At 38.8% G+C, this 26,742-nt stretch overlaps 3 protein-coding genes across 5 annotated transcripts; 2 read left to right on the forward strand and 1 right to left on the reverse strand.

The window, feature by feature from the left end:
• Positions 1-29: 29 nt before the first annotated feature.
• On the forward strand, positions 30-5,114 carry LOC143894686 (uncharacterized). The gene is made up of 12 exons (XM_077401213.1): positions 30-52; positions 175-226; positions 346-405; positions 495-539; positions 692-841; positions 914-1,103; positions 1,220-1,374; positions 1,612-1,902; positions 2,300-2,489; positions 2,688-2,928; positions 3,053-3,129; positions 3,219-5,114. Exons 1-12 carry the CDS (start codon positions 30-32, stop codon positions 3,248-3,250), a joined length of 1,506 nt encoding a protein of 501 aa, XP_077257339.1. The 3' UTR covers positions 3,251-5,114.
• A 134-nt stretch (positions 5,115-5,248) lies between these two features.
• Cpr49ah (cuticular protein 49Ah) lies at positions 5,249-9,069 on the forward strand. Its single transcript, XM_077400793.1, has 4 exons — positions 5,249-5,396; positions 6,656-6,831; positions 7,290-7,551; positions 8,893-9,069. Exons 1-4 carry the CDS (start codon positions 5,385-5,387, stop codon positions 8,983-8,985), a joined length of 543 nt encoding a protein of 180 aa, XP_077256919.1. The 5' UTR covers positions 5,249-5,384; the 3' UTR covers positions 8,986-9,069.
• Positions 9,070-9,963: 894 nt separating this feature from the next.
• LOC143894485 (uncharacterized) lies at positions 9,964-26,006 on the reverse strand. 3 transcript variants are annotated; one of them, XM_077400791.1, is made up of 5 exons: positions 20,971-21,113; positions 20,595-20,816; positions 13,573-13,832; positions 13,338-13,457; positions 9,964-13,207 (listed from the first exon to the last, which is right to left on the reverse strand). In XM_077400791.1, the coding sequence occupies exons 2-5, from the start codon at positions 20,631-20,633 to the stop codon at positions 12,619-12,621; spliced, it is 1,008 nt and encodes a 335-aa protein (XP_077256917.1). In that variant the 5' UTR covers positions 20,634-20,816; positions 20,971-21,113; the 3' UTR covers positions 9,964-12,618. The 3 variants fall into 3 exon arrangements, with proteins under 3 accessions (XP_077256917.1, XP_077256918.1, XP_077256916.1); XM_077400792.1 differs by lacking the exons at positions 20,595-20,816; positions 20,971-21,113 and adding an exon at positions 25,836-26,006; XM_077400790.1 differs by having other exon boundaries at positions 20,595-21,099.
• Positions 26,007-26,742: the final 736 nt, after the last annotated feature.

Raw genomic sequence — 26,742 nt, forward strand, 5'->3', positions numbered from 1 at the left:
CGGCATTGACACAAACTATTTCAAGAATCATGGAAATCTGTCCCCCTGATCCGTAAGCTGACATCTCAATAACTTGTCGACATTTGGTTTTGACGCACTAAGCATATTTTTTCTTATTCAAAACCTAGTGTACATGTTTTTTTTAAATAAATACTGACTAATTTATCGTTGTAGGCCTAAACGAACGCCGCAGCAGTCGATTATTGAGGCAAAAAATAAAATTCGGGTGAGCTTTGAGATAGAAAAAAGAAAAAGGAAAAATTATTATGACAATTGTATTTAATGTTTTACCGATTTCGCAATTTATGTGTTGTTTGCTTTTCTTGAAATATAAACGCGTTTTAGTTGGGCCACGATGCATGCTGCAACTGCTGCTGCTGTTGCACACCGCAACCAACGTGCTACGTGAGTAATAATTTTTAATGTTTACATTTATGCCATTGCATTTATTTATTCGATTTGGACATAAATTAGAAACCGAATAACTTTTACAGAAATATGTTCAACCAGAGGTAGCAAAATCCTTCGCACCTGTTCGCGTAAGTAATTCAAAGACTATTCAGTAAAGAATATTTTGACGTTAACTGTAATTTTTTTATTTTTTCATATTTTTGATGAAATTAGTATTACAAAAATATTTTCTTTTGTTCTATATTCTCATTTACTGTTGTTAAGCTATCTTCCTCTTTAGTATTACTGGAAATCGAACGTACCGATGGAAAACGACACAACGTATCGTCTTTCTTATTGGGAAGGACCCGGTGCCATTGTCGAATCTTTTCGTCCTGAGGACAATCTGACGTGCAGTGACGCGCCAATGTCTGATGAAACGACGCACAAAGTATGACAAACATTTTGTTAAAATAATTTTTTTTTTAATAATTTGCCGTCTAGAGTTTGATTGCTCTTGCAGATAAGCTACTTTGGCAATTGGTGCGTAAAAACAGATCCGCCAATAACACCCTGCGACAGACAGTGGTTGGGTAGAGGTCCAATGGAAGACGTCACAACGCACAAACATGATTATTCGTGGAAAAGCGTGAGACGACCTGAGATCGTCAAGGCGCAAAATAATTTGTATCCTCCCTGTGCTGCTTTGTCCGGTAATCTTTATCGCTAAATAAAAATATCTATCTACTTTAATCTTAATTTAAAAAAACAAAGTGCATATAGTAAAAAATATTGTTTGATTATAATTAACAACAACATTGGGAGACAGATGATACGACGTATCGCTTGAGCTACTACAACTCCTCCTGCTTGCTTCCGATACAATCTTATGCGCCCATTAGAAAATATGTCAAATCGGATACACCGATGGAAGGTTGTACGACGTACAGGCTTAGCTATTGGCCAAACGAGGCTCCTGTAAAAGTGAGTTACAAATAAACATTTTGAAACTTATTTTGTTCCTATTTTTTAAGTTTCTTATTTTAATTTATGGATATTTTAAATAATTTTGTATTTCTTAAATGTATGATATTTTAAACAATTTTTTGGATATATCTACTATTTTGCATTTTCTACATGACATTAGTAATTCAATGACAACAAAGAACAATTCTTTTTTTTTTATAAATATTAAATACATATAATTATTTGCTTTCTTAGGAGGAGGTACCATGGAGTCAAAAAGGAGAGTACCATCGCCCGGTGACGCCAATGGACGGATGTACGACCTACAGACTGAGTTACTGGCCTCACTGTGGCGAGAAGCCTCCGGAACCTTACAGCCACGATGACACTGAAAACTTATTAAACGCCGGCTGCTGCTTCGACGACAATACCACGTACCGACTCAGCTATTTCGGGTGTGGCGGTGACAAGCCGCCGGATCCCATTCGCCAGCCTAGCAACATTATTTTCTCGCCGTGTCCACTCTCCCACGACACCGTCAATCGGGTAAACGCTGAATCGTACCGTCACGGTGGATTCGACTCAGGGATGATACACTAATTTGGGTCGATAGTTACATTCTCGAGTGCATTATGCGGCGGTTACGAGATAATTTTCTCACATTGCCTAACAATCGTTGCGTCGCCTCGCAGATTGATTCGATAGTCCTCTTTCTACCAAGCCATAACGCTATTGTAGCGAATTGAGACAACAATGACTATTCCCTTAAAGATCGAGAACGTCGACCGGCTTCGTCGTTTCAACATCGCAGACCATCGTTCGAGACGGGACAATCGCTATTAATCTTAGAAATTTTTATATAACTTAAATCATACGAGTTTCTTTTAGATAAGTAATAGACTTCAATTAAAATCAACGTTCGAGATTTCGTTAATCGTTGCAGTTGAGTTTCCTGGGCAACTGGTGCGTCAAACCGGAAACGCCTGTTACGCCTTGCGACCGACAATTGTTGGGCAGAGGACCGATGCAGGATGAAACTACGCAGAAGCACGACTACACCTGGAAGCGCGTGATGCCGCCAACAGAGGTTCGACCCGAGAACAATCTTACTTTCTCGCCCTTGCCGCTGGAATGTAAGTGTTAAGCCATACATAAAATAATATCATAATTTGCATATTTGATCTTACAATCATATTCGTCGGTCGGAGAAAGTACTATTTCTTCATCGAAGATGAGAGCGCGCTGTGTACCTCCTTCAAAAAAGAAATCTTAGCCGCGCCGCCTGATTATCCTGTTTGCGATTTTTCATTTCCAACATATGATTATTGCAGCCTGCACGACTCATAGACTGTCTTATATACCGAACGATCACGAATGCCTGCTGCCTATTAAATCGTACGCGCCCATACGCAAGTACCAACCGTCCGACGTTCCGATGGAATCCGAGACCACGATGCGACTGAGTTATCAACCGGTAGAGCCAGCGGATCAGGCCGAGAAACCATGGGCTGCACCTACGCCCTATTATTCACCCGTCAATCCCATGGAGGACAATACCACGTACAATCTAAGGTTCAAGCCTCGCTCTTTATCTGACTATTTAGCAATTTAGAATCTCGCGATTCATGCTGTACGTCTTCGCGTGACTCGTCGATTTAAAATTTTATGACTTATGCATCAATATCTTCTTTGACAGCTATATCCCGCCTGGGACGCTCGTCCCCCTGCCATCACCTTGTTCCGCTTCTTGTCCTCCTGCCAACACCTACGGAAGTAAATCCTTAAGAAATTTTTCATCTTCTTAATATTATCTTTTTTATACATGATGACATGTGTGCAATTATATTGTTATTACATTTTAGTGCCGTCGCAGCAATCTTGCCCTGCATCGTGAATAGCGAGTAGGTAAGCAAGGTGTGTACGAGACGATAATAGTCTTAATATGTTAACATATGTATTTATCTTAACGATATTTTGCAGAAGTCACGCGAGCACACACGGATGCAAGCGTTTGTGATGTCCCGATCATGTGTGTACACTGTTCCGATAATAAAATGTCCTTGTGCACCGCGACTTTTCAATACTGCGTTAATCCACGCGAAAGATCAGTAAACGGTTAAAGCAATTTCACAATTGCATCTCTCTACGGTTATCGTAATCACGTTTCAGCCGGCGTGTATAAAACCTTTTTCTCTCGCTTAACTGCCACGTAATGAAGCAATAATTACACAATGAGGTGGTACATTTAATGTACACCACATTTGATGTAACGGCGATTACCGTTACGTAATTGACCTGGCATTAAGTATTATGTATAACGATATTACATCACAGTTGACATTCTGCGATAATCGATGATCGAACCATTCGCGACCACGTTCTACGCGAGAGATGCGCTCGTCAGGCTTTACCTGCAAAAAGCAGCGGGCTATGTTTGATTGGACGTACATATAATATTCGAGAAATGCCTCTAGGCATAAGAATGCGAATTTCATGTCACGTCGGAAGTCAACGGTTCCTCGCCGACTCAGCGTGAAAGTAGTTAGCATATATCTATCCGTTTGCGCAATACTTAATCTCGGGGTGTCTTCCTTACACGCCTTCAAACATCAAAGCGCAAGAAAACCAGCAGAAGGCATACTGATCTTACTATTAAATAATTAAACCTTATTAGAGGAAATTAATTCCGCAAGAGGTGTGTAGTGCAAAACTTGGATAATGCATAACATTACGATGCGCATGATTTTTGGAATTGGATGGCTTGCTCTATCCCAATTATAATTTATGCACGTGACTAATCTAACCGGCTTTACTTTCGCTAATTTTCACCTTCACAGCAAAATCCTGATTAATCAAATGCTGAAGTGAAATGCTCGGTGTTATTTATTTTACAATACATAAATATTTAAATCATCACACGCACACATTCATGCGCAACTGCTAGGACTAAAAGCATTTCCATAAATATTAGCTCAATTAATTAACCATTATTCGAGTTATTTGCCAATTTTGTGTGAAAACAGAATTATTATTTAAGTCGCGAAAACTTCATGGTTTTCTTAATAACATGGAAAGAAACGCTGGGGAGAGCAATCCGAAGGCCGCGCGAGAACAAGCGTATTGCGCTAATCGGAAGAGCAGTCCCCGGCTATTGATCGTGGGTTGTTGCAATGGCATTATTACGTGCATTCTGATGCATATGTAAGTATGCATATTGGAATGTGTTCCTCGCCTATTGTTTTGTGGTCTCATAATTCGTAAAACTACGAAACTACGTGGACCCGAACGGGAGGTCCGACTCCGCGGAGCGATACGAAAGTTTCGAATCATCTGCGATGATGTGAAAAAATAACTGATATCGCGAAAGACTCACGTTTGAATATTATGTGGAAATTATTATTTATCATTACGTATATGTGTATTATTTATTATTACGTACACTTTTTCGTGGAACTATAAATATACATGACAATTATTAGAATTATCGCGAATTATCTTTTACGAAGCACATATATTAGATTAACGAAGCGATATGAATAGAATCATTCATTAATTAGTACACTTGAACCTGATTTAATTAGTTTTATCATGCATAAGATTAACCGCGACAAGTTTTTGCAAACAATGATGGTCATTAGAAAGTTATTGAAAGAGCGATAGAGATTTTAGCCTAAGGTCATGTATAGTCGATGTGATAATCGGAGCAAGACTTCTTGGTATCGAGATCTCAGGGAGGTCTCGACTCTCGACACGGACGTTTACGAAGGAAGCGACTATCCCACACACGCATTTACTCCGACAGATACGTAGGCTCTTTGCCATAAAGCATACGAAGCATCTTTCGAAGCCCATTGCCTCCTCGAGTAGGGATAAAGTGAGAGTCAGTATAAAAGGGGATTTCTTTCCTCTCCTGGAATCGCAGTCGATCTTGTTCGTTTGCGACTATCTCCGTGCGTTTGCCACCATACTCCCGTCTCACATTTACGTCGATCCGTCTTATTGACGAGGTGCACATCTCGCGAGTCAGGATGAAATACGTGGTAAGTAACCGGAAGGATTGTCTTCTGATGTGACTCTGCGGGGTTGAAAAAATAATTTCACATTCTCTACTGTATTACATGTTTACATTACAAAAATGTCAATAATTGATTTAACTAATATTAAATTACTAATAACTAATATTAAATAACCGTCCATATTAATACTTTACTTAATTTTTTCAGTCTTTTTAATTGTAATTTTGAAAAGAAATAGTGAATTTTTTTGTATTAAAATAAAGTTAATTAAGATACCATGGTTTCAAGTAATTTATTTGATTTTTTATTATTATTTATTTATCTATTCATTATTATTTGTTAAACTCTTAATCATATTTATTAAATCCAAAATTAGTTAAAAAATTAAAAAATTGTTTAATATTTAAGAAAAATTGTCTGATGAAAGATATGGTAGCGAAAAACGTGACCCTTGTAGAATCTTAAGAAGCCACCATTGTCATTGATACATTGCGACAACCTGCATTTATTAATTTATATGCGTGAGATGCATCGTTGAAGTGACGAAATAAGAACTGCGTGGGATTATAAACCTGAAGTTTTACATAATCCACAGGCTGACATCAGTTTATACCTTACTTTTCAGAACTTTCTCGAATATTTAAACACACACACATACACACATTTACAAGATAATTTTCTTTAAAAATACAATAATTAACGTTATTTGTGCATATTATATTAGAATTATTATTTTTTCTTTCCGTTCTTAAATTTTATTAAGCTTTACGATCAATCATTTTGAGAGTCGATCATAAAACTTAATAGAATAAAAAAAAACAGTATCGCTATAAAATAAATCTACGATTAGTTTGATGGACGAACGCAACGGGACAAGCAACGCGATATCAAAGAATAGAAGGGATTCACTTCACGGTAGGTTGGGATGAAATGGGACGGGCCCAACTGTGCGAGTTTGCGGGTCAGGAGTTAAATGACCCGCGTTGGCATTTGCTTCTCACTTTCACTCATCTCCTGAGAGCGCATCGCCCGATTTCGTAGCAGAGAAACCGATAAATCCACTTTGGGATTCGTGTTACACTCTTCCGCGTTTATTCTCATCGATCATTTTACCCGTTGATCTAGTCACAGGGTGTCGATTAGAAAGGGAACAAATTGACGTAATCCGAATCTTATGATATAATAACGCCTAACGACATACACACATTTTGTAATCGCATTTTGAAACATGCGTTTTCTCGAGATTTATCTTAATCAAGGCATTTACTAATCAAATTTTTTAGGCGTTAGCAATGATTCTGGGATTGGCGGTGGCGCAAGATTCAAATTACCATGGACGCAACTACCAGCAGGATGATGGACAACATCAGGTTGACAGCAGACGACCTACAAGCACTACACCCATCCCAATTTTGCACTGGAACAAGCAGCAGGAACACGATGGAACTTACAAGACCAGGTAATTATATAAATTTTCAATACAATTAAAAAGAAAGAGCTAAAGATCTCTTAAATTATTATAGTAATAATGCTAACTATATTTATTGGTACAAATTTTTGAGGCGATAAATATTAGTATTGTATATACATATATAATATTTCAAATATTTAAAAAAATCTTTCTCCGATCTTTTTTGCTTTTACGTCACGCGCGCAAAAAAATTTCGCTTACGATCCAACATATATCTTGTGCTCCACATAATCGTATCACCTGCTTCGTCACGCCGAACTCCATGTAATCCGGTCCCGAAAGTATCGACGCAATATTGGACCGCGGCGTTATCCGATGCCTCGAATCCGTGCGAACTTCGCCAGCGCGCATTTTAACATTACGTAACGCGGACCGATCGGCTTTCTGGACCGTCCGTTTTTGCGCAATTGATTATTTAACACCCCGGGTCAATTTGGCTCCCGCAGTTACGAAACGGGCAACAATATCATCGCCGAGGAAAGCGGCTACATCAAGACCATCGGCGAAGGTGAAGACCGGGCGGAGGCGATCGTGCAGCAAGGCACCTTCTCGTACACGAGTCCCGAGGGACAGCTGATCACCATTCATTACATCGCCGACGAGACCGGCTTTCACGCGCAGGGCGATCACATTCCCACGCCACCGCCCGTTAGCGAGGAGATCCAGAAAGGCCTCGACCTCATCTACGCGGGTATTCGTCAGCAAGAGGTAAGTATACTCAGTACTCACGACCTTTCCTGTTCCGTCCAACCCCCATTATGCTCTCGCCACGATTACTTTTATAGAAGTTGCACCACTCGATTTCCATGAAACTCCACACTATGGATATTTAATTAACGGTGCTTCATTAAAGTGGTTTTACTTGCAATATACTAGTTCAAGGTAGAATTTGTACGAGGATCACTCGAAAATATATTTCATCCATTATAGCAATGCATGGACTATTTACTCTCGTTGCAGATAAAATTAAGAAATTATTAACATATTAATTTGTGTGGATTGTCTGAAATAAATAATCGACATTAATACGCATTTTATAACAGATACCGACGTTTAAAATTCTATTAAATAGAAATGTTAGGAGATTATATATATATACACATGATTTTATTAAATATAAAAGTATTAAAAGAGCAGACTCATTCAAGATTTACGTGACGGAGTAATAGTATATAAAATTTTACTACTTCATTGCACATTACAGTCCATTCACAGTTTTCTGTCCTCGATTATCCCCACTTATTCTCCTCCTCTCTCATCTCTCTTCTTATCACCTCTGTTCACGTCCATGTTCACCTTTATAGTAGACGTTCTCCGCGAGCTTATGGGAAGGACTTCTGTTTCGCCACAGCTAGCATAGGTCACGGTTTCCAAGCAGAGTTTGCGAAAAGCCATTCAGTTATCTATGTACGACGAGCGCATTTGCGAAATCGTGATAGCGATTCATATCGATGCAAAGGCTAAAGACCGCTATATGGTATGAATGACCTGCGCGAAGTGAGGGAAGAAGGTAGCTACTCGCATGCCATTTCCTTTCGATTCTCGTTAATCACTACGTCGGTTCTCAATAGCTACCGGTTCTCTTTCTTAATTCGTCGAAAATTACTCTTATCTACGCGCTGCAGAAAATATGACATCCGTAATGAGATATCTGCATCTAATTAAAGCTGTTTCATAAACCGTGATAACTAATAACTGCTTTACCGTCATCAAATGAGCCCGTTGATCGTACTTTAAATCTATATATTATTGCAAATGCAACTAGCAAATCTTTGAATAACATTTTAAAATAAATGGAAATGATGTTGAAAATAAAGATATGAAGAATTTTTCTAGAAACACGAAATTTCCTTGTATAATGGCAGACAATAACAGTAGGTTTAACGCTTGATCAAGCTAGCGTTACTTTCGACAAAAGAAAACATATTTTTTAATAAAAAAACGTGTTTTTTTAATTTCATGAAAATAATTAATATCAACAAAGCCTAATTTATAGTATCAGTTGGTATCGAGAACAGTTTATAAAAACTCGGTATGTTTATCTTCTAGGAGGAAGAAGCTCGCGCAGCAGCCCAAAAACCACAGCAGCCACTGAGCCAGCAGGTCGACAGGCGGGATGAATACAACAGAAAGTACCAATAGCAAGCTCCCGTCGATGCTTCAGCGATATAACGTATTCGCAGCATTGTACCGTTATTAAGAAATAGCAATTAAGTTGTTAAGTTACTTTATCCTCTCGCGCCCCAAATACATTCTCCATTCTATGTACATTTATAGTAAGAAACATTGGTAAGTTCGACTCCGCTCTTTCGTCCTTCCACCGTTAATCACGTCGATCCTTTCTCAACGTGAGATTCTGGCATTCGTATGCACCATTAATGATTAATCTCCTTCTATCTCCCTGTGGCGGCGTCGGCCACCGCGTAATTGTGTTCTTCGGGTGGGAACTGACATTTCTTGTGTCGCGATAGAGAAGAATGTCACGGGAGTATACCATATCCAGCGAACTAATCTACTCGTAATCGAGTCTACGCCCATTCATGGCGCTGTTACCTTTATACCTCGCCGTAGAACATTTCTGCTTTTAGTGCGAGAACTTAGAACTTTGATACAGTTGCTCGATAGCTTCTTTTTATAGTACGCTTCTCTCTATACACTTAAGAGAAAAACTTTTTTTTCTCTTAGAGCACCTACATTTTTATATTTTAGCTGCGTTGTGTTCTTCGTACAGCATTTTATTTTATATGCCACGATTTCTCTAATTTTTAATTGTTTCTCATTTCTGAATTATCGTAGAGAAATGTATTATTTATGAAAGTAAAAAATATAATTTTAATAGATGTTTATTAAATATATGGTCGGTGAAAGAGCGATAAAAATAGGAAATAAGAATCAGTATATGGCGGCGCGTGGCGAAAGGAATCAAATAATTTGTTGCCCGGATAAGCACATCGATTTCTTATCGTCACCGATTACATACATCAACAAGCGTGTATAAATTTATATGCGAGCATGCAGATACTCCAATAAACCTTCCATGGAATGAAGAATTATCACAGTCTACAAATGCCGAGAGATCTGCGTTGGGCTTGATCGGGGAAAGAAAATATAGGATAAACGTGTGTTTAACGGAGCGAAGCGTCTTTATTGTTAGTCTCGAGTACATACAAATCTATAAGGGCATCAGTCTTCGTTCTCGGAGAGGAAAGAAAGAGAGCGCACACTCTCCGAGGCCGGTGAAACTTTTCACGAGGTAGCGCGTCAAGGCCGGTGAAACTTTGAATGAGGTATGATAATCGGATAAGCGGATGCCGATGCTCCTGGATGCACGTCGCACTGTTACGATTACGCGATATGGGATCACCAATACTGCCCCTTGCAATCCAAGCAATGCTACAAATAACGAACGCTTAAAATCATTGACAATTATTTGGAAATAATTACGGAAAACTTTGTAGATTTCTAAGACAAGATTAAATTCTCAAAAATAGATTTTTAGGTAAATTTTTTTTAAATGTTATTTTATCGTTAAAATATTGCCGTATGAAATATATATTATCAAAGCCAAGTCAAGTATTATAGCTTGATTAAATCGGAAATTTCTCTTTAGTTCGTTGCAGCGAAAAACCGATTCTACATAAAATGAGTTTCAATCCGATAATCCCTATAAAACTGATTGACATACGACATTTATAAATAATTTTAATATCATATTAACATTTTTATTTTATTTTAAAATATTAGATGTGCATGATTAAAGTTGCATATACCGAATCAAATGCTAAAAGCGTTAAATTGTTATCTTGAATACTAATTCATTCGGAAGTATAATTAAAGTAATCTTTCGGCTTTTTGTATTTACCAAAATATTCCTGGTGAAACAACAACTTCGGTGTTAAATAGAATTTTATTTGTTTACTGCTTTTATGTAAACTATCTGATATCACATGTTTTTTAACATTTTACGCTCAAGCGATCGTTATCGCTTTCACATTTACTTGTAAAATAAGTTAAGCATTAAATGATATTCCTTACGCACAGATCATATCTCTTGTCTTTACGCGGACAGTTGTAATGTCATTCGCGGGGAGAGGGAGGACTTTTATCCGAAAATCGCAATTGACTTAGGCGCACAGTGCGTAACGGCCCGGTTCTCATCGCCATAAAAGAACGGAAAGTGCGCGGTGTATCCGCTTTTACTTAACAATCAGCACCATTGTCGCAACGTAACGAGGTTTATCTTAACGATTAACTAATTCTATGCGGCCCCCTTCGTTTTTTGGCACGAGCGGATAGCCTTCCGGTATGCCGCGAGAAATTAGTACGTGAAAAGTATCCGCGAACGCGCAATTATAAACTAGGAAGGAAACTACTACTATATATATATATATATTAGCGTCAGCAGAATCGGCGATAGAAAGCTATTAAGATTTCCGGATCTGCGGCTCACGCTGAATTAACCCTGCAACGTACAACAATACAATGCTTGCATAATCACTGTGTTTCTCGCATTAGAGATTTTTAAGACGTGATTCGGCAACGATACAAATCACCAGTGCACCCTACGGTGTAACACAGTTCTTTCGTAACTAATAAAGTTGTGATACTTCGCTGGTGGAGTGTCGCTGGTGAGTAAAGAAAATAGTACACTGCAGAGTTAATGTCCGATCCGCTCACACCAAAGTGGCCGTTCTATTTTGATTCGATAGGTGGGATTTTTCTTTGTCGTAGGTCAATATTCGCCAAATAGAAAAGATTGTGGAAAAAGTATAGTAAATGCAGAATTTTTTTGATTATAATCTATAAGCAATCACTTCCAATAAAATTTTTTTAAAAAATTTTGATATCAAAAGAGAAAGAACTGTATATGTATTTTGATTACATCTTGAATGGGAATAAATACTTTCTAAAGTATCCCTGCGAAAATAGATTACCGAAAGAAACTTACACGCAAAGACAATGGCGGCCGCGAGTCTTCGCACGTTTCATAGATCGGTGACGCAACTGGAAAGAGTGGAAAAAGATTGGCGAACATTGTCCGACGATTTTCTTTTTTCCAAGGAAGTCCCACCGCGCTTCCCTGAAAACTGAGTTACAGTCCAGCATGGCATCTAACGTTGTCTCTAGGCGGTACCCGATCATCTGCTCGCGATAATAACAGAACAAAGGCAGGACGACGAATCAGGAAGCAAGCCGCCGCCTCGGTTCTCGATGACGAAAAGTCATTGTGTTAATCTCGCGTAATCCTTATCTCCCCTCCGTTGGAATCTTCTTATCCTCTGCATTTCGATCGTCTCCTGATTCAATCGGCCCTTGTTCCTCGCAACGTTATATCATCTCGAATAATACTGGGAACCGTTGGCGATGCTGACACAACGGAGTCGTACATCGGAAAAAATATCAGTCGTGGCACTTCGAGAAACGTTATATCTATATATTATATAAGCAACGTTCGCGTGATCGAGAATCTTTAGCCTTCCTCCATGGAATATAGAGCATCGATCTCTGTATTCATACCGTCTCTATTCATCATTGTTCTTCCTCTCGCCAGCGTTCATCCCGACCGGAAAATTTATGATCAACGGCGATTGCTTAAGAACATCGACAACAGGCGGCATTTCGATTCGACGAGCGATCTCGCTATCGAGATCATCGAGTCGAACCAAGGCCGTCCAGCGTAGCGAAATCCAGCGTCGACGCGGTATCGGATGATGAGCTCTTCGCGATAAAACGTGATGCTACAACGTGGCAAAGCGATGAACAATGACGGAACTGTTACGAGGCGCTCGTCGAGGGAGCTCTCGAGAGCCGCGTCCTAGACAGGTCAGGTGGAAGCGGATCGTACGGCGTCGCGTTGAAGCCGACGTATCGATTGTTCTTCTTGTGGAGGAATCCCCCGGTGTACGGATCCGTCTTGTAATAAATCACCCGTCTGATGCCGAACGGATCGATGTAGCCGAACGAGCCGACGGTACCGTCGGGCTCTCGTCCCTCCTCGTGATACTGCCTCCTTAAATAATACTGGAAACCGTTCGCCGTGGTGTGAGTGCCGTCGTACGGCGGGAAATCGCCCGAGTCGCTTCGAGAAATGGGCGATTGATAGCTTGGCCTGACGGAGGAACCTCCGATAGCAGAATCGTAAGGAGCTTCGAGAATCTGAATCGGTGGTCGAGCCGTAGATCCGCGGTAATACGTAGCTGGTCGATGATAGGTGTCCAAACTCTGGAGTCCAGATGAAGAGTAGCCTGGTCGACTCGAATAATAATTTCTCAAAATCGGTCGGGGTCTGATGGTCGTCGGGGCATAATAACCGGAAGTGATGTCATTGCCGGACAGTGGCACGACGGCATTAGGATCTGGTCGTCTGTAACGAATAGTTAAATTTCTGTAATACTGTATTTTTAAAAAGAGTTGGTTTGTAACGTGCATTTTAGTCTCTTTCTAACGAGTTATATTATAACGCAATGAATTGATTTTGTAACCACACTCTTTACCTGAAGGGATTAGGTGGCCTTTTGGGTCTGGCCAGGACTCCGGTCTGCGCTGGTACCTTCTTTGTTTCCGCCACCGCGTCTTGAATAGGTCGATCCTTACCCACGTAAACCATCTTTGACCTGAAAGAATTTTAAGGATAAATTACTCAGCGCTTAATTATAGGTTTCTAATTTTGGTTAAATTCCGGCGTTATTTCGAATATTAGTTTTGTCATTAATTTTATGGTCAGATCACCTTAGTATTCGGAATCCCTCGTGGTCCGCGATGTAATCCTTTAATCGTAAATATCCGAGAGGGTCTAACCAGCCTTCGGTGCCAATCACCGTGCCATCAGCCAATCTCTTCTCTTTCCTATACTGACCGTTCGCCGTTTGAAAGCGAAAGAATCTTTCCGGGCCCTCGTCTGTCTGAATGTGATATTGCGTATTGGGATCTAGGTTCCAGCCGCTTCTCTGGGCCTCGATCTCGTCCGCTGTCAGACACAGCGCCGAAACCTGCAACGTAAACCTACTTAAATCGTTTCCCGTGTCGTGTTAACCGCGTCAATCATTATTATTTAATATGGAAGCTATAATATGGGAAACAAAATATCAGATAATCTTATTTGAATTTTAAAATATCAGTTTGATGTATCGTAAATAAAATGCTGAATTAATTAACTCTATTATAAGTAAAAGATGGGTGAAGAATCAATTTATAGAGATTAAAATATGCATAGAGAATGAATTTGCTGAAATGGACGATTGATAGCTTGGCTTCTTGTTTTGCATTTTTAATCTTAAAATGTAGTACATATAATACAGAAGTCGTCACGTTTCAAAGAAGAAATCTAAGAAATAGAATTTTGCTTGAAAAAGCTGTATTAAAAAATTGAATATTTAACATAGTACTATTACAAAATAGAATTATTAATTTAATACAGTAATATTTATAAATTCATTGCAGAGCAAAAAGTTACATTTACGATCTGCTACGCAAATTTCAAGTTGCCGGCCGACAACAAGAACACGCCGTGTCAAGGAACGTGACCGGCTACGTGGGGTGTTCCTTGGCAAACGATTAGTCAGCATCGTTTCTCGGACTACAAGGCCTGTCTCTTTTCTTCTTTGCGATCTATACGGCTAGGCTGCTTGTAGGCGCGGCGACGCGTACTCCGCTTCGCCGGGCAGTCGTAATCACTCCATTTACGGCGTTACGACCCGAAGACGACGAACGTTCCGCTTCGAGCGTGGCTTTGAACCAGCCGAACTCTAAACGACGTACTTTATTTCGCCGGATTTTTTGCAGCGTTCGATAGTATTTCAAACTCTCCGCTACTCCGTTCATTTACGAGCCATATATCGCCATCGCGATGGAAAGATAGTTTTACAATCATTAAAAGCAAATTGCAATGTCTGAATTCCAGTTGCGCGAATTCAGGTTGTGGCTTTTGTGGGAAAACGCTGCTGCGTATTGCACGCATAGGTATACATACTTAAGAAACTATGTCTCATCTTGTACATTTCTTTATTATTCTCATTGAGCTCACAGTTGTTTTCAAGAGCAATCATATATGCGGTAAAAAGAAATCTTGCGACCTAATTTTTCACAAAAGACACGTAGCAATGAACTATGACTTTTGATCGGAAGAAAAGATTGATCGATTACATTGTAATAAATAGATATGTCAATTAACAATGTCGAACGACCTTCTTAATTCTCCGTAATAACTTAACTCGCAATTTTGTGTTGCGTATCGCTATATCGTAATCTTATTTGTATATGTAATCGAGTTGACGCGTAAACGAGATTTCCATGTGAATGAAATCACGTTCCGCTCTTCCTCGTCATCGTCATAAAAAATTCCGAGATCCGCAGGCCGGTCCATGATTCATGATTATTCGCGCTTTGGAAATGCATAGAAAGTTAGTAAAAAATAAAATCGAAACGTTACGAATCCTCATTTACGAGGCAACATCCTCGATCTGAACTGGCATTCGCCATTTAGCCGGGAATACATTATAATGTGCCACAATAATTCCGTCCACGCGGGGAATGCGGTGCTTTCCATCGCGGTGTCTTTTATAGCGGGGTACCATTGCGCGCAAACACGGCGGTCACGTAAGAGATACTTATCCCTTCTGTTGCGGATTTTGCGTGGGATTGACCAAGACCACGAGGTCCGCCTCTCGTCGGTCCATATTAAGAGATGCTGGACCGACCGAGCGTAGGGTCGATGTATCGGTATTACGTAGCGAAAATATTTCGTGAAATAATAACGTCTCTTGGGGAAATGGAGAGAGGGTAACGTTTTCCTCTCTAAATTTTAAATCTCTTATCCGGGCTTCTCGACGCATAAAATATTACATAGAAATACGAGAAGATGACGGATATGAGAAGAGGATATTTGTGGATGCGCTGTGTACTGGGACAGGAGAGATTAAATTTCCCTTAAGCGATGTACTCGGCTCCACGAATTTGCTTGGCGAGTGAAGTTTTGTTTTATGGGACACGACGTAGAGGGTCAAGGCACGCCACAGCTGACCTTGGACCTTTCCATGTATCGCACGTGAGCTTAATATCCATCACGTTGCTGCATCTCTTTGCCGGTAAGAATTCACACTCAGGATTGCTTCGGTATCCTTGAAACTGGTTCACCGCGTGTTATCGCTGCGAGGCACTTTGACTTGAAAAATAGTCGCGGTGTAGGAGTCGGACTCAATGTTAGGTTGATATCCTTGAAACGAATCGACCTCGCGGCTTTGTTTCTACCATATGAAAGACGTTCTGTTAAAATATCTAGACATTTTTAATTTACATAATGCTAACTACCTAATGCCCTATTTATAGACGTGAAACTCTTCAAAGGATATCTTTGCCGATTGGTCTTTTATTGGTTTTCGATTTTATCAGTCTATGATTGCATGCCCGTGCAAAATCTTTCTTTGCATTTCACCCTGTGGAATTCGAGATATCGAACGGTAGAAATACGCGTCGTATGCCCGATATGTATAGTTAGCCTGTAGTTTGGAGAACGAGAAAAGATCATAAAAAGTAAACACTGCAGTACTCCATGACATAATCCATATAGCTTATTGTTAGTAGAGTGATAGCTTTTTCTTTCCGGTAGTCGCAATTCACTTTTACTCTTCGGGGAGACGTTGGATACTTTTCCTCCTTCTGTTCCTGTCAAAATTATAGTGCTCGCAAGTACGTATTCATTTCCTCTCGAACGGACATTTTTCTTTTTCAACGACGTCAAAGCGGAAGATAGACACTTCGTATTTTAGTCAACGAAAGACACATTGATGAGTTGCCTAGTTCTATAAACGCAGAATTCCGTAAGAAACTAAGTATGTATGCATAGTATAAGTATGTATGCAAAATATATACCTCTGTTATTCGTGTACACGTAAAGTAATAACGTGTTATTCATTATCGCTTACAGTAATTTTAAGCAAAGGTTAAAACCGGTCACGTCTATAAATATTAATTAAAGTTAACTGAAGTTTAACTGATTCTCTCTTTCTCTCTCTTTCTTCGTTCTTTCTCCCTCTGTTTTTTTTTTGAATATGCGGAGACTCAGAATGAGAAAGTTATTTAATATCTTAAGACGAGAGAGCAACGAGAGTCTCCTCGCTCGAACTCGCAACGAAAGAGTTACATTATGCGGATAATTGCGGAGCCAAGTAGAGACCATAAACAATCGAGACAGGGAATAAATTGCGTTGTGTATCAAGGACTCAAGACGAATTTTATTCACGTCACATAATAGCGGGCAATTCTCAGGAGCTTCAAAGTCCTGACGCGTCTATAACCACGCCATGCATCAATTTTCCATTCTCTCGAAGGAAAGCCATCGCATCGTTTCGGCCGACGGTTTTGTATACGAGGTCGTCCAAGCCGCGCGATTAACTCGCTAAATTATCATTGCACCGTCCATTGTCCGTCGACCGACTGCCGTCGGTCACGGTGATTTCACCTTTGCACATTGCAGGAGCCGCCGCGACTGCGGCTCCTTTCGCTCGCTTCCGCCGTTCTCCATCCTCTCGCGCGATCTCCTCTCTCATTAAAAACACCCACGCTCCGCTCGGTTCTCACGTGCCTGATCACGTGATATAATCTGGGATTATAATGAAATTGCGCGCCCGGGAAATTGGCGACATTGGTAGCCGACAATGAATTCGGTGCTTACAGGAAAAGGATATTGTTACGCTAATTGCAGAGGTAATTAGCTAGTAAGGAGAAGAAATTAACGAGATTCTCGGTCGATTGCTCTTGAGATTTATCTTAGATAATTATGTTGGCACTGACACATTTCTATCGCTTAATTAATCACGCAAATTTTCGAAGCTTACAACTAGTAATACACGATGCAGAGCGTGAATAATATAAGTATGCGTAGAAACGTATCACGTGTATCTAAATTAGACATGAAAATAAGATGAATAGGGTAGCTAATTATAATAAAGTGCTATAATTTGAATCCTGCTACTTTTATTTCTTATCTGTTACTCTATTACGCACTATCATTCTCTAGAATAAAACCTATCTCTTTTATGTTTGCAAATAGGGGATTACTGAACTATTTTTAAATATTATTTTTTGTTTATTTAATATTATTTAAAATTGTGTATTTTATTTCTTGGCTTTGGCGCATTATTATCTACAAGAATTCTTTGAATCTTTAAACATGCCTCTATAACATTGTTGCACGCAGAGCCATCATCGTCGGTGGCATTTTGCGGTGATCCAACCACATCGCATACAATCGTGATATTACGGATCTCATAATTGCAGATAGTGTCACACAAGGAGGATACGTGACAAATACGCGATCTCATTTGCGATCTCACTTGGTATTCGAGGAGCGTGCGTCGGCGTTTCGTGAGCGCACATCGCGCGCGGCCTTCGCACGAACGCGCGCTAATTGATATTCGGAGTGCGCGATATTAATTACCTTCGCGTAGTTTCGCTCCGATATTTACCGCACGAGGATCGGTTCTCGTACCCCAATTCTTTTCAAACGCAAATACCTCCGTGTACCTGTTACTTCCCTTTCGATTTAGTAACTCATCGTGCATGCAGAACGTATTCTAAACTATGATTTTGATACCTAAAGTTGTTTTATGTTACTATTTTACTTTCACATTACTTCTTCTCGATATTTACATTCAGCGTTTAAAGATAATCGATGCGTGTTTCTAATTCTATTCAAATGCAAAAACATTTTCAGATATTTATTTTGTTAGCGATACTAATAATATACTTCAGTTAATAATATACTTTAATTAATTATATTATGACATTGTAAAATATGCTTTGAAAATAATTTACAATAATAAAGACGCTAGAATAAATTTTTTTATGATTATTTCATTAAGAAAATATCAGATAAAATAATTTTTTATCATGCTAATTATATTGTAATTAATATCTAAGATCTTATTTTCTCACAGCCTTTCAATTAATATTCATTAACGACAATTAAATTATAAGAAAAACCTTTTCTTAATCCGACTTATTTCTTCATTTTCCTTGACTTAAAAAGTAGCAATTATTTCGTTTTATTCCCAAAAAATTCAATAGCTCTCTTAAGTAGGCTAATATTAACATCCATGTTTTACCATATTAAATATTGCTAATTCTGAAAAATTTTCGCATTAGACAAATAATACTTAAGATCCGACAGCCACGATAAGCGCCAAGTGTGCAATAATGATTCAGTATTAAGTTTACGGTCGAGTGTTGTCAAATTACTCTGGAAACAGAGCTGATCCTATTGATTGACGTGAATCTGGGCTGCATTGATAGTCACGCACGCGTTTTTATATTACCCGATGGCACGACCATGCCATGCAGGAGAGAGAAAGAACGTCCTCCTCTGTTACTTACACTTCTATCCACGCGATTTTCACGGTACCGCGCGTTCGTGCATCGAACTCTCCCGGAGTAGGAATAGAAGCCGGTGGCTCTTTCACGAGTGCATTCTCGGCGTCGGACTTTCATGAACGTCTTCCACTAATCACGCCGGTGTCAGTTTCGATCGAGCGATGACGTGAATATATGCGTGACAGATTATAGTCGACGAGTGTACGGTACGGAACAATCAGCGGTTTTACCGGCACGCAAATGCAGTGTTACGCAAATCATCTCGAGCCGTCGCACCGTTAAATATATGCAAAGTATCGTACACTCCTTTGACAGACGTAAACACCTTCGGTTCGTAACAATCTAAAGATTCTAAAGCTATAATTTTTATATGTGAAACGTGAATTCGAGCAATTTCGTAAATTATCAAAAGACTGTACTGATGGAGAATCGTGCGTTCAATATTCATCTTCCTGAATTCTTAAAAATATCTGTCATGCAATTTTTTATTTTGTCTAGATTTTAATATAGCTCTACCGGTATCTATATGTGTTTCTAACTAGTATTTAATAAATTCCTTTGATCTGCATTCTCATTAAATTAATTGAGTTCATACACGGAGAAAAATACTGTCCAATAAAAAAAAAAGAAGTTACTTCAATTAAAAAAACGTCGACATAAATAGTTAATTTAATTGGATATTATTGGACCAAATATTTAAATTATTGAAACAACTATCTGACGTTTTTTGTTCATTAATATTGATGTTGCATCAATATAAATTTCATCTTGATTACACTGATGCTGCTGATACAATATCACTTTTTTTCCGTGATATTTATACGGTAATCGGATATCATTTCTTTTGCGCGAACGTCCAGTTTCATTAGCAATGTCAATACTACTTTGCAAAGTTTATTATTACATTCATGAAAATAGCAAGATTACGTAACACGTAGCTATTTCGCCGATTCATTTGCCATTACTATTGGAAGACTTGAGAGACAGTAATCACCAGCTCGCGACCGGCGTTTTACTCAATCGAGGATCTTGAAGTGACGTCAACGAAGAGTTCCAATGTCAATGGCAATTAGCTAATTACTTGCAAATATATACGGAAAGGTTAATAACCGCTTTCAGAGATCTTTTTATCAATGTCTATGCCAATGTCAAATTGATTAATGTCGCCTTGATTAAATGCTGATTTAATTGTTTTTGATTACCCTCGTAATCGAGATATATGCGCGCACATGGATATAAAAATAAACAGTGCATAAAAAATTAATTGCAGAATAAAAAATTAATCATCTTTAAGTTTCTTTCCGCTGAATGCGCTGCATTATAACATATCTTTAAATTAGACCGTATGTAAATCCGTATATGTACTGCAAACTCATAAATCCTACCGTCAAGAGATTGAGGCAAAGACACGTTCGCAAAATCATGGTCACTGGTGCTTTGTGAAGTTGCAATACGCGTTTCTCAAGTTTCCTCTTCGTCGTTTTTTGCAGCGATCGCCGAGCCGAAACGTTCACTTACTTCTCAAGCAAAAGTCGCCCATTTACATACATTACAGTCTCCACTGCGATAACTGCACGAAGAAATTTCTCGATCAAAATAATCGAAACCTAAAATTCACATACAGGTATTTCCTTAATTATGACGCGAGTAACAAGACGTACAGACGCAGATCTAATCTCCGTGGAAGAAGAAAAGCGTGCGTTTAAAGGTTCGCGAACGTCGAAGGGAAGAGAGAGAAAGCGAGAATAAAAATTCACCCACTTTCGCGGACCGCGGATGAGACCGCGGAAGAAGAGAAACGGAAGAAAAGATAGCGTCGACGCCAGACATCGACGGCGTCGATGTCGTCGAGGCGGACCGAGAGGACGCGATACTGTGACTGAGAACCGGCGCGCGCGGCGCGGTGTCCCTGCATTTCCAGATCCGCCGTACACGACGGATCTGCGCTCCTTCCCTCGCGACCATCCCCCTCCGTAAGAAGCCGCGAGATCGTTTTTCACCGCGACCGAGACCGCGTCCGCCCACTATCGCGAGTACTTACTCCACATTCGCGTGACGCGTGTTCCCGGACCGGCCTGAAATTATTGGCTTGTAGCACGCGTAATCGTTGCACGCGCCGCACGTGATCCCGCGGCGATCCTCTCGAATGACGTAAAGGGGTAGCGATTCGTCCATATAAGCCTAGAACATCTTCTGCCAGATATTTCTGCGATTTGTCACAAGAAGAGTCTTTATGTAAATAATTCTCCGAATGGTAGACTTTTCGATCTTTAAGTTTTATTGTCAGAATATTAATTTATATTGTACATGATTCAATTACAAAAGCTTTAATATTGAAAATTTGAGAAAAGAGAAAAATATCCCGGAGTAATATTTTTTTCATTTTATATATTTTTTACTTGTTCACAATATATTATTAAGAGAAGCACTTTGGACTTGATCACGAGTCTTGCATTTTTAATTCGTCTCGCATGATCGATAATTGTTTATATTCATACGTAATCGCCAATCATAAATAACACGCGATCTTCGAGAGCAACACATTGAGGAAGCTATAAACGGCAGAAAATTGCATTGTGAGAGTTATAACTTATAACTGTCTTCGAGCAATACGTAAAAGAGGCCTCGTAAGATAGAATTCAGGATGTATTATGGGAAACCGTCACACCTTAATGTTAATCGATACTTGTGATACGATCAGCATGATATAGATGAATATCCTAGAATCTTATTTTAAATCTGATACGATTGTAATTTATCTCGAATAATATAAGACAACTCATGAATATTTTCAATTTCATAATTAAAAAATACACATATGCGTAAATATATATATTTTTTACTATAAAACTTTATATATATAACGATAATATTAAAATAATTTGTATGCAGTTTTTTAAGAGTTATTTATAAATCACACATGATAATATCTTTTTTATGAATATAATGTATCTTAATTACATCAATTACAACTCAAGGGTATCATCCAGGATGCGTCAATCAACTAGAGAATACTTTACACGCATTTATAGATTATCGTTTAAATTATACGCGTTTCATATATCAGACTTTTATAATCGATTTGCATAATTTTTTATTCGGGAAACCAGAAAAAGTTTTGACATGTGCTACTTTTATTAACATATTGCGTTAGATTTCCACAATATGCATCCTTGATACAACGTTCCCAAGACCTCGACGACAGTAGCCGGAAGACGCGTTGCAACTTTATGTCATCTCGCATATTTGCGTCATCTTCGGGTCAGGCAACACCGTTCCGTAATCATCGTTCACATTACCCATAATCATCTGACGAAACAAACGTCGCCAACCTGACGTTCTTTTTAGTCACCGGAAGAATTTGTCATTTGCGTAAAAAATTGCCTCGTCTCTAATCTAATCGCCGCGTCACCAGCTCGACACACATGGTGACGTATGCCACATCTCTCCTTCAAAGAAATAATGTATATAGGATTGGGAATAATAGAATATTCATGTTATCTTATTTTGAAATATGTATAACATATAGAAAATGATTTAATAAATTATAGATATTTATATTTACGAAAATAACGTTAACATTTTTGTTTATAAAAATGTGATATTATTGAATTATTCAATAATTCTAACTAATATAGATATAATTATTTTATTTTCAAATTTTAATGTTACATGTATTTATTTGATGGAATTTTAAAGTTACTTGTCAAAAACAGAGGTCCTGCTTCTGCGTACACATCGCACATACCTATAAATTCAGTTCTTGTAATGTGCGCTTTTTCAGCTATAATTAATATCAAACGGATCATTCGGTCGAGAAAGCGTGTATAGCTTGCAAAAACAACTGTTTTTTGCCGGCGATATGTATAAGTAGATGTTATCGCGCGCGCGGTCGCGGACGAGGGAGTCCCGCGATAGAGAGGTAATGAAGAGTAAATGAAATGTTGTCTACGAAGTTATCGTCTTCTCGAGTATCGCTGCGATCCGGATAAGTAATTTCCAGCGCAGCGTGAAATCCGGTTTTACTGCAGAGGCTTCGTTTCCTCGCGTTACAGTAAACGACATCGCGTTTCCACGGTAGAGATGCGGACAGCGTAAAATAAACAGCGCCGTCTAACATTTCACGCTTTACAACGCCTTCGGCGCCCGTTACATTTATAATTTCATAAATAACGCGTGAAATCGAAAGTGCAGAGATAGCATATCTCGCGCGCCAAGAAAACTCTAAAGTATCTAGAAGTAGTGTGTGGGATGTGTGCAAAGATGTAACACACAAGAGAAATAATCGTTACGTCAGTAAAGCTCATCGTTCTATCAAAAATTGTGCAACTCCATTTGTTCATTATATAATATTGCAAAATAGCAAGAGAGATCATTCGTTTTATAAGATGAAAGAAGATTATAACAAGAATATTTAAAATGACTTTTAATTTACATCGGGTTGAAAGAATGCCAAGGGAGGAACGTGCTCATCGAGCACGTTTCTCTTTTTCATCATGCACCGACGAATCGAAAACTATACGCTTCTATGTGTGTTCTCTATCACTTCTACTTCCTACTTTTAAAAATGTCGTGCTGGCAGAACAGAGAGCCGTTGATTGTGAGAGCGACGACAAAGATCGCTGTCGCGATTGTCCGAGCCGCATGGGAATGTACCTCATTCGCGTCCCTTCGAAACAAAGGCTCGAAGAGAGAGACTGGTCTTTTGACCAGAACCTTTTCTTCCGTCAGGCAGTAAACTATTTTACACGAACATTGGACAATTTCAAATCAGAGACGGTAACGAAAAAGACATGCATGATTAAACGTTTTTAGACACATATAACTTTTATAAATTTCTATCAAATAAAGTCATTTTGAAATTAAAAGAGGAACTTGGCTTTGTTCCTAATATATGTATAATAATCTTGTTTCTTTTGTCTAATATGTCAAACGGACTTTGATAGAACTGTTTTACATAGAAAATCAAGAACCCCGGGAAGGATGACTTTGAACAAATTTGCGAAAAAGAGAAATCGACTCGATTTGAAACTGACGGGAAAGAAATTCGTAGATGAAGTGAGTTATATATCGAGAGCATCTGCCACGCTCGTGGAATACACGGCGGACGAACCCGGCTCTGCCTTCCGTCTGACGCTCGACCGAGCCTTACCGCGTATTTTCTCCTTCGCTTGCCGCGCTTACGACGCGGCGCTTTCACTTTTACGAGAGAAGAGCAGAGGCGGCACGTCGAGTGGATAGGCGCCATCGTGCGTATGCGTGTGCATGTGTGACAGCCGATCTTTGATAGCGAATTTTCGGAAGCTTGTTCTGACGGTTCGAAATCAGTGGCGTAACACATACCTACATGTTATGTAGATTGCAACAGCAATCCGTATGTCTCTTTGTAATAGATCCATGTGTAGGGATTAAGAAAGAGCTAAGAGCTAACAAAGGTCTAACAGAAGTTTATTTTTTAATGATATTTAGATAATTGTATAATGGGCTCCTGCATTGCGTCTCAACAAACGTATGGTAATCAATATTTTCTTATGTATTCAATATTAAAATTATTTTTTGATAAACATAAATTATTTCGCTTTGTCCCGTTTTATATTCTCCCTCGAGAAATATCACGTGTCTCGTTAAACAATATCTATAAGAAAATATTGATTTTCTCACGAAAATATGAATTTTCTATCGTATCTCCTACGCGCGACGCAATCGAGCATCAATGTAATAACTGATAAATGAGAATTACATGTTTAACAATTAGGAAAATTGCGTATCGCGCACGCGATAAAACCGGGTGCGAAGTGCGCGACGTACTTAGCGCGTACAAATGAATAGTTTTGCATTCCCGCACGCGACGCAATGATTCGCACAAAGGAGCGTTGTCGCGAAATTAAGTTCTCACGGTCGGCATATGTAGACTTACGTTCCGGGAAATTGATAAAATCGCATACTCGTATGATCTCGATGCGTATGCGTATGCGTTTCCTCGTTTTGTATCTTGTTTTATTTATCTTATCGAACATTGCCATTACGTATATAGATCCTCAGGTAATATTCTAATATAATAAAAATACTTAAACTGATGTAATTATTCGGCATTAATCAAGTTTACTACGTATATAATGACACACTCGCGTGCATAATTTTTATAAGTTGACACTGTTTAGTGTTTATTTCGTTAAGTATCGCTAAATTACCATTATTTGCTCATAATTAATTTCCAACTGATAAAATCACATAAATTTATAAGATTATTACATTGAATGTCAGTAGCAATGTCTCTTTTATCCAAGTAAAATTTACATTTTAAGGAACACGGATCTTTGAAAATACACATTATTATAAAAATGAAATTTTATCTCAGAGAGTCGTTATATTTTCTAGAACAAGATTTTTAATTTTTGTATCAAAGAAAAAGAAGTTGTAGCAGCGAATTTTCAAAATTGCAATGAAATTTAAAAAAGAAATATCGCATTGCTGAACGGACACGACATTAGTACATAAATATAAAGGCTTGAAAGATATGCGTTGTCATTCAGGTGAAAAATGACATTAAACTTTCAAAAGCACATCAAAGCATATTATCGATAGCAGGCTTGCGCGCGCGCTATCAAGGAAAGCAGAAAACTCACCACAAGCGGCAGGACAGAGGCGAGTCCTCGCCGCATTCTGGTCCGGAGATTTCAACGACAAAGGAAGAGAGACGGACTGGGAACCAATCGATCGAGCTCCAAATTTCGCGTCGAAACTGGAAGATCGCGGGCGATCTTGTCGCGCTTAATCGTGTCCGTTTACTGATCGAAACGAAGCCTACCAAGCCGAAGCCGGATCGCACTCGCGGCCTACACGTAAAGCAAGCCAAGGCTCCGTAGTTGGCAGGGCAGACCGAGACCCACGCAATTTTCCTTTACGGTTGTCTGTTCGACCGTGTGTCGAACACCAGCGATTTCGATAGATAAACAATCGAACGCTGATTGGGCGCTCAGTATTTATTCTCTAAATACGTGCACGACGGAATTGCAATAAAATCCGAATTTTGCGAGGTTTTCTTTTAAAATTCACAAAATATTATATTTGAGATATAAGTTTGCGCCACGATGCTGATGCAAGCAATGACGCGAGTGATCAGCAATTCAAAAGAATCGGCATATTAGAAATTGTTTTATATGTGGTACGTGAAGTGACACATTTTTTCTTTCCTTGAAATATTTTTAAATAAATTTAACAAAAATTGATATGTTATAATTAAAACAATCTAGTCATAACAGTCACAGCGCAAAAATTATCACTGAAATTATTAAGTAAATATACACTGTAATATTTAAATTCTTTATTTAAAATAATTTATTTTTAAATTATTATATTTATCTTCTATTAAAATAGCAACAATGTGACTTTGTGAGTTAGCAAGATTATAGATGCACGCATCTTTGTCACATTTCGGATGATAATAATGAAACGATATGTGTTACGTTATTAGAGTGTCTCGGAAAGTTGCAAACTAGCAGAGAATTTTCCCACGACGAATTTTGAATTCCA

The sequence above is a fragment of the Temnothorax americanus genome, unplaced genomic scaffold (genome assembly GCF_048541705.1).
Source record: "Temnothorax americanus isolate GAGA-0224 unplaced genomic scaffold, ASM4854170v1 Scaffold14, whole genome shotgun sequence".
Taxonomy (NCBI): domain Eukaryota; kingdom Metazoa; phylum Arthropoda; class Insecta; order Hymenoptera; family Formicidae; genus Temnothorax; species Temnothorax americanus.